This window comes from Palaemon carinicauda, chromosome 1 (assembly GCF_036898095.1).
Source record: "Palaemon carinicauda isolate YSFRI2023 chromosome 1, ASM3689809v2, whole genome shotgun sequence".
Taxonomy (NCBI): domain Eukaryota; kingdom Metazoa; phylum Arthropoda; class Malacostraca; order Decapoda; family Palaemonidae; genus Palaemon; species Palaemon carinicauda.
The window spans coordinates 111,897,281-111,910,774 of NC_090725.1; the positions used below are offsets into that span (position 1 = coordinate 111,897,281).

Below are 13,494 nucleotides of genomic sequence, written 5' to 3' on the forward strand. Positions count from 1 at the left end.
CTCATGGTAGTCATCCTTTCTCCTGGTCTTTTCTTAGTAAGTAACCAGCTAGTACTCCACATGGTAGTCATCCGTGCTCCTGTTTTTTCTCAGTCTTATAAAAGTAACCAACTAGGAGTCCACATGGTAGTCATCCTTACACCTAGTCTTTTCCCAGTCTTATAAAATTAACCAACTGGGAGTCTAGATGGTAGGCATAATTACTCCTAGTTTTTTTCCCAGTAAGTAACCAACTAGTACTCCACATGGTAGTCATCCTTACTCCTTTTCTTTCCCATTCTTATAAAGTAACCAACTAGTACTCGACATGCTAATCATCCTAACTCCTGGTCTTTTCCCAGTCTTATAAAATTAACCAACTAGTACTCCACATGGTAGTCATCCCAACTACTGGTCTTTTTTCCAGTTTCATATAAGTAACCAACTAGGAGTCTACATGGTTATTATACTTACTCCTGGCGTGTTCCCAGTCTTATAAAATTAACCAACTAGGAGTCCAGATGGTAGGCATAATTACTCCTGGTCTTTTCCCAGTAAGTAACCAACTACATGGAAGTCATCCTTACTCCTGTTCTTTTCCAATTCTTATAAAAGTAACCAACTAGTACTTGACATGGTAGTCAGCCTAACTCCTGATCTTTTCCCAGTCTTATAAAAGTAACCAACTAGTACTCCACATGGTAGTCATTCTTGCTCTTGGTGTGTTCCCAGTCTTATAAAATTAACCAACTAGTACTCCACATAGTAGTCATCCTTACTCCTGGTCTTTTCCCATTCTTGTATAAGTAACCAACTAGGAGTCCATATGGTAGTCATCCTTACTCCTGGTATTTTCCCAGTCTTATAAAAGTAACCAACTAGTACTCCACATGGTAGTCATTCTTGCTCTTAGTGGGGTCCCATTCTTATAAAATTAGCCAACTAGCACTCCACATAGACATCGTTGGTGCAGCCATTACAAATTAGAAACCAAACATGTTCAATACTGGCTTAGACGTTATTGAGTGACTTGGGGGACTGTTACATTTAGTTTCATAGTATGATGCAAGCATGAATTAATAAAGGGAACACTTTCTCCCGAATCATGATAGTATGATCCTAAAAACCACTCTAGGTACTCCAAGATAGGTATTATAATGAGTTTTAGGTGTCCATGACGTCAAAGAATGAGCGAGCGAAAGGTTATTGGAGTCTAACCTATACGTAAGCCAATCTATTCAGTTATATAACCATTGATGTAATGCTCTTGCAGGAACAATTTTATTTCGGAAAGTATTGAATTTAAAATGTTTCAATATTCAGAAAATATAGATGCTTTGGTATGGTACCTATTGTGCAATCATGCACCATATTCTATAAAATATTTCAGTCTTCTAATATGCTAAAAACTGTCACTGATGTGTTACTCCCCTTGTAAAGAATTTATGTAAATGGGGTCGTGACCCACAGGTTGGGAACCAGTGCCCTAGACGCTGACCATATACATATGATCAGCACCCAAGGTATGCGAAACTACTGCTGATTTCCTGCTATGGGTTATAGAAATAAGTGTCCCTATCAAATTAGGTTTAAGAATATTAATAGAGCTGACATTTTTTTAATGAGTTTATTGAGATGTATGGAAGGTTACCAAAACTGGGTGACATGGATGTGTTAGTGTGATAGATGGGGTGAGGTAAGAGAGTGTTGAACTCTGTACATTCACCAATACAATCACTTTAAATGTGCATTTTGTATTTAGCAATAGCTGTTTCCCTTAAGAGGGTGCAACATGATAGAATAGAACAAAATTGAAATCCTTCTACCATTCATGATCTAGCTATGCAAAAAAATGATACTCCCACTTCTTTAGCAATGTTGCATTCACTTGCACAGATGTCCCATGAGGAAAGCTTCTACTGTATATTCCTCCCAGCTTATACTGCACCATCCTCATGTTATCTTGCGTCCGTGCTTCGCATGGATACAGATTGCCAGGAGCTTATTCCAAGGCGGGGCAGACAAACACTCATAGCCCCAACGCTTCCCACATTCTGTTCCAGCACTTCTAAGTCTTTGCTTATTTCCAAGGTACAGTTATTACCACTTTGATTGACACCAGCCAGATGACCATACGTTATTCCAATAGCTAGAATGTTCTACTCTTATCCGGCCGGATCTTATTCAGGGCCACCCAGAACAGCTTAGACGCGCAGTCATAGCCCCTAACTCTTTCCACATTCTGTTCCGGCACTTTTAAGTCTGTTCTTATTTCCATAGCACATTTACTACCACTTTGATTTACACCAGCTAGATGACCATACGTTATTCCAATTGCTAGGATGTTCTTCTCTTATCCACCCATAGCTTATCCGGGGCTCGGGGGCTCTTAGACGAGCAGTCATAGCCCCTAGCGCTTCCCACATCCTGTTCTGGCACTTTTAAGTCTTTGCTTATTTCCATAGTACATTTATTACCACTTTGATTGACACCAGCCATACGACCATACGTTATTCCAATGGCTAGGATGTTCTACTCCTATCTGCCTGGAGCTTAGACAAGCAGTCATAGCCCCCCATGCTTCCCACATTCTGTTCTGGCACTTTTAAGTCTTTGCTTATTTCCATAGTACATTTATTACCACTTTGATTGACACCAGCCAGATGACCATACGTTATTCCAATAGCTAGGATGCCCTACTCTTATCCTTGTTTTTGGGGGTACTGTTATCATAAGGTGAAGCTGTTGAGATAGGTAGGTCATCATTGCCTGGAGTTTGTAGATCAGTTCTGCAGATAGGTTGTGCCTTTCCTCCGGATCGTCTGATTTAGATATAAAGAAAAAAAAGGTGTAAGGTTTTTGGATTTTTCACTCTTGATATTAACCCTTATAGTAAATTCTAGAGAAAGCAAAGCTTATGACTTGAAATTGAAAAGACTTGCCGAAAATACTGATCATGTTTACTAAGGACGTCATAAACTGTGGCTATATAAGTATACAATCTGTAGGTAATATGACTAGTCAAATTCGAGAATTGATAAACGAGAAATATTTGTACACACTAGCATTATCTGAAACATGGTTAAATAACTTGGACAAGGCAAAGATCACTGAAATGACACTCCCCACACTCACCTTCTTTCACATACCGAGAGAGAGTAGGTCTGGGTGTGTCGGACTCATTATTCATAAAAGTGACCATTTAACAGTAAATGAATAATACATGATATGAAACTTTTAATACTCTGAACGAACAAGGTAAAATGACAGTGGAGGTCCTGTAGAGAGTAGGGTTCCCCTGCTGTATGGGCCCGGAAAAGCAGCCGTCAAAGTAAGTAAGTAAAAGTACTGCTGTTGGTGACTTAGTCAAAATTTTACAAAGGGAAACAGCTTTTAAAGCCATACAAATCATAGTAAGTCGGTATTCATTGGAAAACATTTGATGAGAGCCTTCAAATAAATTTCAACAAGCTAGGGTTTCTGTGGTCTTGATAGATTTTGCTTCATTAGCAATTTTGTTGATTTTTTATGAGTCCTTTCGGTTACTACGTACCCCTATCAAAGTAAATTTTTATTTTCTAAATAATATAACCTTGATTTCTAATTTAATTACATATTAAAGTAATCCATTTCACTAGATATGGCAGTAATTTTAGTCTTCTGGTAGCATTTTAAATGTTATATTTGCAGTCTCAGCAAAGATCTGGCTGTAATTTTAGTCTTCTAGAAGCGTTTAAACCTAATCAAATGCAATCAAATCTCAAAATGAAACAACAAGGAAATTGTAAATCCAATCACATCAAGGTGTCACGATGCTTTTTGCTTAATATCCAACTAGTTATGAAAACTTATCCTCACTAGTTCAATCAATAAAATTATCCAGCATAAAACCGATGATACCTAACCTAACCCAACCTAAATGTTGGCTATATTCTCGTTTCAAAATATAATCTAATTATTTGAGACAATCCTAATAATCATTATCCATTTATAATCTTAAATAGTAAGTAAACATGCGACTTTGGTAAATCCATTCAAAATATTTTGACAATACAACGTTTAACCAATTCAGTGCCAGTGGTGGATTCAACACTGGCAATGAATTGGTTAAACGTTGTATTGTCAAAATACTTTGAATAGATTTACCAAATTCACGATAAGTTTATTGTATAATATTTTAAATGAATAATGATTATTATGAGTGTCTCAAATAATTAGATTATATTTTGAAGCGAGAATATAGCCGACATTTAGGTTGGGTTAGGTTTGGTATCATCGGTTTTATGCTGGATAATCTTATTGATTGAAGTAGTGAGGATATGTTTTCATAAATAGTTGGATATTAAGAGAAGACCATCGTGACAGATAGATGTGATTGGATTTAAAATTTCCTTGTAGAGTCATTTTGAGATTTTATTAGATTGTATCTAGTGAAATGGATTATTTTAGTATGCAATTAAATTTTGAGTCAAGGTTATGTTATTTAGGAAGTAAACTTGTAGTTTCATTTTGAGATTTGATGAGATTGTATCTAGGGAAATGGATTATTTTACTATGAAAATACATTTTAAATCAAGGTTATGTTATTTAGGAAGTAAACTTATAGTTTCATTTTGAGATTTGATTGCGTTATATTTAGTGAAATGAATTATTTTAGTATGAAATTAAATTTTGAATCAAATTTTTTTATAAAATAAAATATTCACTTTAATCTTGGGTATGTAACAACTGAAAGGACCCATAAAAAATTAACTTCTTTGATGATCTCATTACATTATTGGGAGGGGAGGAAGGTTGGATAATGAGAATCAAGAACTCTTTATACTCTTCGAGATTGGAGTGTCTGAATCCACTTCAAAAACTGCTGAGCTGTTTTATCCATGTGCTCATGAGGAGGGTCAAGCTCTTTAGGTATTGGATGATAAAGTATTTTATAATTTAAAAGTTTAATTTTTAGCAATCAGAAATGACCGTTTGAAATGATAAAACTGCTTTTGAATAAACATCTCGTTGAGGAATTGAATTGAAAATATGTACAATAACCCACCAAGTTATCAGAACCGGGCGTCCAAAATACTTAAGAGAGCTGCTACATATTGCGCAGCCAACAAATCGTGTCGACACGAGAATAATCACAGATGGCTTCAAACTGTTGGAACCTAGATTTATGTCTACTTTAGGCTCCAGAGCCTTTAAATATACGGCCCCAAGACTATATAATAAGCTCCTATGAAACATTCGAATGATTGAACACATTAAGGCTTTCAAGAGGAAACTGAAGACTTTCTTATTTCATGAGTCTTTTGACAGTGACGATTTAACAGTAAATGAACAATACGCGATATGAAACATTAAATGCTTTGAACAAACAAGGTAAAACGACAGTGGAGGTCCTGTAGAGAGTGGGGTTCCCCTGCTGTATGGGACCGGAAAAGCAGCCATCAAAGATTCAAAATAAAAAGAGGAGAGTTTTACTGAACTTTATGTTTTAAGATTTTTGACAAGTTTGTTTACTCTCAGATAATTGTCAACTTTCGAAATTATTCAATTTTGCCTAAAGATAACTAGTTTGAGCGATCTTTCATCCTCGTAAATAGCTAATCTTTTATAAAAGTCAATGGAATCAGAAAGGAGAGTTTAGCAAAGAGTCAATTAATTACACTGAAAAAGGTCGAAGCAGGATTTAATTCCAGATAACTTTTCATCATGTAATACTTTGCAATCTATCTCTCATTGACTCTTAAACTTATGGTCTTATTAAATAACTGAACTTATGATATTAAATGATAAACATTCATCATTCTTACCTTTTATATTAAAAAGTCTTATCTTAGTCTGTTCTGTCAAATAATTCCCTAATGTTCTGACCACTTTAGGCTCCCATTCAAGTTTTGTGTGATTCTTCAGGTCCCCCCATCGTACGAAATCTTTGGCCATTAAATCATTATTCTTAGAAAGAGGTTTATTCCATCTTGAGATTTCAATTCTTGCATCATTATATCTGATAGCATTCTTTGGTTTATATAGATAATCTGTGCCTTCAGGTAGAGATTTATTCTGTATATTTCCAAACTTCTTATTTGTTTCATGTCCATTGATCCTCACTGGTAAAGGTGTGTTCCGGGAATGTCTTCGTGCCAGTAATGGTGCCTTTGATTCTGAAAGTGTTGTATCCAAGCTCTCAGTTCTGGATTTATCTGTGGATGCTGAAGATGATGCCCATCTTACTGAAGCCATACGACCAATCAACATCTTGTGTTCATTGAATCTGTTATAGAAGTAAAGACAATTTTTGGAGATTTCTTTTTTTCAAGATTATGAAAATAATAAAAGCCTTATTCACTACTGTTTTTGACTGATAGCAACTAAGGTTACTTGAATAGAAAATATAGTTATGTATTCTGTAGTTTTTATTTCCAAAAGTTTGTTTAAAACTATTTATACAACTAGTTTTAAACAGTAAAGTTTTGAAGAAAAAAATAGTGAATACATAACTGTATTTTCTATTCAAGTAATATTAGTTACTCTCAGCCAAAACTACTTTTCACCTAGGAAAAAACTGCAATAATGAATTAACCTAATGTACAATATATCCATTACTTGACACGCCATGCCATAATACCATTTGTGCCTATCGTATTAACACACTTTTTGAGATTTTTTTTTCCAGAATTATAAAAAATAATGAAAATTTTATTAATCAATTTATTCATTATTGCATCTTTTTTTTCGTGAAAAGTAGTTTTTGACTGATAGCAACTGAGATTACTTGAATAGAAAATATAGTTATGTATTCAACTAGAAGAGGTGGAAAACCCAGGCCTACATGGCAGAGGACTATGAAGTGCAAGGTAGGAGATGAATGGAGAAGTATTGGTTTAAAAGCTCAAGATAGAGACGACTGGGGAATTCTAACCGAGGCCCTTTGCGTCAATAGGCGTTGGAGGAGATGATGATGATGATGATATTATACAAGGCATTAGAAGAATTGGAAGTCCCAGGCCTACATGGCTGAGGACTATGAAGCGTTAAGTAGAAGAAGATGAATGGATAAGTATTGATTTAAAAGCTCAATATAGAGACGACTGGCGAAATTTAACCGAGGCCATTTGCGACAATAGGCGTAGGAGAGGAAGATGATGATGCATCAACATATATTTTTTCTTCAAAACTTTGCTGTTTAAAACTACAGTTGTTTGCATGATATATATATATATATATATATATATATATATATATATATATATATATGTATGTATGTATGTATGTATATATATATATATATATATATATATATATATATATATATATATATATATATATATATATACACACACACACACACACACACACTCACCTTCACTTATAAATACACCATTTCACACATTTCATTCTATAATGTATGCTACTGTTTCAAAACTAAATACCTATCGTATTGACAGTCTTCAAAGCCATATACAATTTCTACATTGCAAAAGCAATATGAGATCTGATTGCAAACTCAAACGTTTAAGAAATTCATTCATGATTTAATGCACCTAATAACATTCTTACAATTGACTTACCTAACGGCTGCCTTGAATTTTTCGACGTTTTGGATGTTACAGATCATCGTCTTTCTTGGATGATCAGAGAGTCCAACAAGAGCATCCCAATGATTCATTCCATCAACCTTAGGAGGATTTACTCCGGCTATATTAACGATTGTGCTGAACCAGTCCGTAATGTGGTGTAGCCTATGGGGGTTGGGTAATAATAATAATAATAATAATAATAGGATTGCAATTAATATTCGTGCAGTTAAGAAAATTTTATCTATGGTACAGTTGGATACAGAGATTCCTGGCACATCTGGCTCTGTGGAAGTTGCACCATGTCACACCTTTACTGCAATGCGAGGTCCCGTCTGTAGCTCCACCCATCGTCTCTGGTGTCTCTCCACTATAGTATCTGGTTATCCGCTGTAGTGCACCTTGTCACTACCACACTGCCCTGTGAGGTCCTGTGTGTAGCTCCGCCCACCATCTTTGCTGTTTCTCCCCGTAGTATCTGTTCGGTTATCTGTAGTGCACCCTATCACTACCCTACTGCACTGCGAGGTCCCGTGTGTAGCTCAGCCCAACGTCTCTGGTGTCTCTCTCTTACATTATCTGTTTGGTTATCCGCTGTAGTGCACCTTGTCACTATCTGACTGCCCTGCGAGGTCCCGTGTGTAGCTCCGCCCATCATCTTTGCCATCTCTCCACTATAGTATCTTTTCGGTTATCCGCTGTAGTGCACCTTGTCATTATCTCACTGCCCTGCGAGGTCCCGTGTGTAGTTCCACCCACCATCTTGGCCGTCTCTCCTCTATAGTATTTGTTCGGTTATCCGCTGTAGTGCACCTTGTCACTACCTCACTGCCCTGCAAGGTCCCGATTGTAGCTCTGCCCACCATCTTTGACGTCTCTCTACTATAGTATCTTTTCGGTTATCCGCTGTAGTGCACCCTGTCACTACCTCACTACCCTGTGAAGTCCCATGTGTAGTTCCACCCACCATCTTTGTGCCCGTTGAGATACTACCACTAGAGAGTTAGGGGTTCCTTTGACTGGCCAAACAGTACTACATTGGATCCTTCTCTCTGGTTACGGTTCTTTCCCTTAGCCTACATATACACCGAATAGTCTGGCCTATACCTTACAGATTCTCCTCTGTCCTCATACACCTGACAACAATGAGATTACCAAACGTTTCTTCTTCACCCAAGGGGTTAACTACGGCAATATAATTCTTCAGTGGCTACTTTCCCCTTGGTAAGGGTAGAAGAGACTCTTTAGCTATGGCAAGCAGCTCTTCTAGGAGAAGGACACTCCAAAATCAAACCATTGTTCTCTAGTCTTGGGTAGTGCTATAGCCTCTGTACCATGGTCCTCCACTGTCTTGGGTTAGAGTTCTCTTGCTTGAGGGTACACTCGGGCACACTGTTCTATCTAGTTTCTCTTCATATTGTTTTGTTGAAGTTTTTATTGTTTATATAGGAAATATTTATTTCAATGTTGTTACTATTCTTAAGATATTTTATTTTTCCTTGTTTCCTTTCCTCACTGGGCTGTTTTCCCTGTTGGGACCCCTGGGCTTATAGCATCCTGCTTTTCCAACTAGGGTTGTAGCTTAGCATTTAATAATAATAATAATAATGATAATAATAATAATATAGTATCTGTTCGGTTATCCGCAGTAGTGCATCCTGTCACTACCTCACTGCCCTGTGAGGTCCTGTGTGTAGCTCCGCCCACCATCTTTGCTGTGTCTCCCCAATAATATCTGTTCAGCTATCCACTTTAGTGCACCTTTCTCTACCTTGCTGCTCTGCGAGGTCCCATGTGTAGCTCCGCCTACGGTCTCTGGCTTCTCTCCCCTATAGTATCTGTTCATTTATCCGCTGTAGTGCTCCCTGTCACTACCTTACTGCCATGCGAGGTCCTGTATGTGCACCCTGTCACTTCCTCACTGCCCTGTGAGGTCCCATGTGTAGCCCCGCCCACCATCTTTGCCGTGTCTCCCCTATAGTATCTGTTAAGTTATCCGCTATAATGCACCCTGTCACTACCTCGCTGCCCTGCGAGGTCCCGTGTGTAGCTCCGCCCACCGTCTCTGCCATCTATCGCCATAGTATCTGTTTAGATATCCGCTGTAGTGCACCCTGTCACTACCTCACTGCCTTGCTAGGTCCCGTGTGTACCTCCACCCACCATCTTTACCGTCTCTCCCCTATTTTATCTATTTGGTTATCTGCTGTAGTGCACCGTCACTACATTACTGCCCTGTGAGGTCCCGTGTGTAGCTCCGCCCACCATCTTTGCCGTCTTAACCCTATACCATCTGTTCGGTTATCCGCTGTAGTGCACCCTGTCACTACCTCGCTGCCCTGCGAGGTACGATTGTAGCTCCGCCCACCATCTCTGCTATCTATCCCCTACACTATCTGTTTGGTTATCGACCGGACAGTAATGATGTGACAGGCTGTAAATCACCAAAGCGAGGTGTGCCAGGAATTCCTGTGTTCAACTGTACCGATTCAGATAAGGTAGCACAAAATGTAAGGTAATAGTTCAGGAATATTGTGGTAATTATTTTGAAGTTTAGGATACTATAGTCAATTCTTTTTAGTGAGGCAGATTTGCACCGACTCGTAGGATACTATAGGCAATTCTTTTTAGTGAGGCAGATTTGCACCGACTCGCAGCGGTGCCCTTTTAGCTCGGAAAAGTTTCCGGGTATCTGATTGGTTAGAATGATCTTGTCCAATCAATCAGCGATCGGGAAACTTTTCCGGGCGAATAGAGCACCGCTGCGAGTCTGTGCAAATCTGCATCGCTAAAAATAATTGACTATAGATCCAATCTCTTTCTGTATGTGACTTATAAGAAGTTTAAGTTATGTATAAAGCTTATGTATTGTTTAGGATGGTTGCGTGAGGTTGGCAGCCCTGATTGTATCATTCACATTTCAAAATGTTTTGTTTTATTTCATGGCATAGTGTTGAAAATGGCGAGATTCTTATTAGTAAAGATCATTTTTACATTTTATATTAGATATATTCTCGAAATATGTAACTGATTTGCTCTTCTAATTGAAAAGTTTCTAAAAAAAAATTGGTTGCCGGTTTAGTATGTGGCCTACCTTTCTAATATGGCCTACGAAATTCTATATGTTTTAGTATGTGGCATAACCTAACCTAACCTAACAAACCAGGAAGGCCACATACTAAACCAGAATAAAAAAGGTAGGCCACATACTAAACCAGAAACTAGATTAAAAAAGGTTGGCCACATACTAAACCAGAATAAAAAAGGTAGGCCACATACTATACCAGAATAAAAAAGGTAGGCCACATACTAAACCAGAATAAAAAAGATAGGCCACATACTATACCAGAATAAAAAAGGTAGGCCACATACTAAACCAGAATAGAAAAGGCAGGCCACATACTAAACCAGAATAAAAAAGGTAGGCCACATACTAAACCAGAAACTAGAGTAAAAAAGGTAGGCCACATACTAAACCAGAATAAAAAAGGTAGGCCACATACTATACCAGAATAAAAAAGGTAGGCCACATACTATACCAGAATAAAAAAGGTAGGCCACATACTAAACCAGAATAAAAAAGGTAGGCCGCATACTATACCAGAATAAAAAAGGTAGGCCACATACTAAACCAGAATAGAAAAGGCAGGCCACATACTAAACCAGAATAAAAAAGGTAGGCCACATACTAAACCAGAAACTAGAGTAAAAAAGGTAGGCCACTTACTAAACCAGAATAAAAAAGGTAGGCCACATACTAAACCAGAATAAAAAAGGTAGGCCACATACTAAACCAGAATAAAAAAGGTAGGCTACATACGAAACCAGAATAAAAAAGGTAGGCCACATACTATACCAGAATAAAAAAGGTAGGCCACATACTAAACCAGAATAAAAAAGGTAGGCCACATACTAAACCAGAATAAAAAAGGTAGGCCACATACTAAACCAGAATAAAAAAAGGTAGGCCACATACTAAACCAGAAACTAGAGTAAAAAAGGTAGGCCACATACTAAACCAGAATAAAAAATGTAGGCCACATACTAAACCAGAAACTAGAGTAAAAAAGGTAGGCCACATACTAAACCAGAATAAAAAAGGTAGGCCACATACTATACCAGAATAAAAAAGGTAGGCCACATACTAAACCAGAATAAAAAAAGGTAGGCCACATACTAAACCAGAATAAAAAAAGGTAGGCCACATACTAAACCAGAAACTAGAGTAAAAAAGTTAGGCCACATACTAAACCAGAATAAAAAAGGTAGGCCACATACTATACCAGAATAAAAAAGGTAGGCCACATACTAAACCAGAATAAAAAAGATAGGCCACATACTAAACCAGAATAAAAAAAGGTTGGCCACATACTAAACCAGAATAAAAAAAGGTAGGCCACATACTAAACCAGAATAAAAAAAAGATAGGCCACATACTAAACCAGAATAAAAAAAGGTAGGCCACATACTAAACCAGAGTAAAAAAAGGTAGGCCACATACTAAACCAGAATAAAAAAAGGTAGGCCACATACTAAACCAGAATAAAAAAAAGATAGGCCACATACTAAACCAGAATAAAAAAAGGTAGGCCACATACTAAACCAGAATAAAAAAGGTAGGCCACATACTAAACCAGAATAAAAAAAGATAGGCCACATACTAAACCAGAATAAAAAAAAGGTAGGCCACATACTAAACCAGAATAAAAAAGGTAGGCCACATACTAAACCAGAATAAAAAAAAGGTAGGCCACATACTAAACCAGAATAAAAAAAGGTAGGCCACATACTAAACCAGAATAAAAAAGTTAGGCCACATACTAAACCAGAATAAAAAAAGGTAGGCCACATACTAAACCAGAATAAAAAAAGGTAGGCCACATACTAAACCAGAATAAAAAAAAGTAGGCCACATACTAAACCAGAATAGAAAAGGCAGGCCATATTTTAAACAAGAATAAAAAAGGTAGGCCACATACTAAACCAGAATAAAAAAGGTAGGCCACATACTAAACCAGAATAAAAAAGGCAGGCCACATACTAAACCAGAATAAAAAAGGTAGGCCACATACTAAACTATTATAGAAAAAGCAGGCCACATACTTAACCAGAATAAAAATGACAGGCCACATACTAAACCAGAATAAAAAAGGCAGGCCACATGCTAAACCAGAATAGAAAAGGCAGGCCACATACTAAACCAGAATAGAAAAGGTAGGCCACATACTAAGCCAGAATAAAAAAGGTAGGCCACATACTAAACCAGAATAAAAAAGGTAGGCTACATACTAAACCAGAATAGAAAAGGTAGGCCACATACTAAACCAGAATAGAAAAGGCAGGCCACATACTAAACCAGAATAGAAAAGGTAGGCCACATTCTAAACCAGAATAAAAAAGGTAGGCCACATACTAAACCAGAATAGAAAAGATAGGCCACATACTAAACCAGAATAAAAAAGGCAGGCCACATACTAAACCAGAATAGAAAAGGTAGGCCACATACTAAACCAGAATAGAAAAGGCAGGCCACATACTAAACCAGAATAAAAAAGGCAGGCCACATACTAAACCAGAATAGAAAAGGCAGGCCACATACTAAACCAGAATAAAAAAGGCAGGCCACATACTAAACCAGAATAGAAAAGGTAGGCCACATACTAAACCAGAATAGAAAAGGCAGGCCACATACTAAACCAGAATAAAAAAGGCAGGCCACATACTAAACCAGAATAGAAAAGGCAGGCCACATACTAAACCAGAATAAAAAAGGCAGGCCACATACTAAACCAGAATAGAAAAGGCAGGCCACATACTAAACCAGAATAAAAAAGGCAGGCCACATACTAAACCAGAATAGAAAAGGCAGGCCACATACTAAACCAGAATAAAAAAGGCAGGCCACATACTAAACCAGAATAGAAAAGGTAGGCCACACACTAAA

General features: G+C 37.4%; 1 protein-coding gene across 2 annotated transcripts in view; it reads right to left on the reverse strand.

Annotated features, from left to right (window-relative positions):
• Positions 1-1,515: 1,515 nt before the first annotated feature.
• The window catches only part of LOC137650949 (arylsulfatase B-like), a 30,673-nt gene continuing 18,694 nt past the window's right edge, over positions 1,516-13,494 (reverse strand). The window contains exons 8-10 of one of the 2 annotated variants that reach the window (XM_068384097.1): positions 7,545-7,715; positions 5,787-6,247; positions 1,516-2,801 (exon numbers count right to left, since the gene is read on the reverse strand). In XM_068384097.1, coding sequence (XP_068240198.1) covers positions 2,617-2,801; positions 5,787-6,247; positions 7,545-7,715 — 817 coding nt within the window. In that variant the 3' untranslated portion in view covers positions 1,516-2,616. The remainder of the gene's footprint in view (positions 2,802-5,786; positions 6,248-7,544; positions 7,716-13,494) is intronic. The other variant, XM_068384093.1, reaches the window with a different exon arrangement.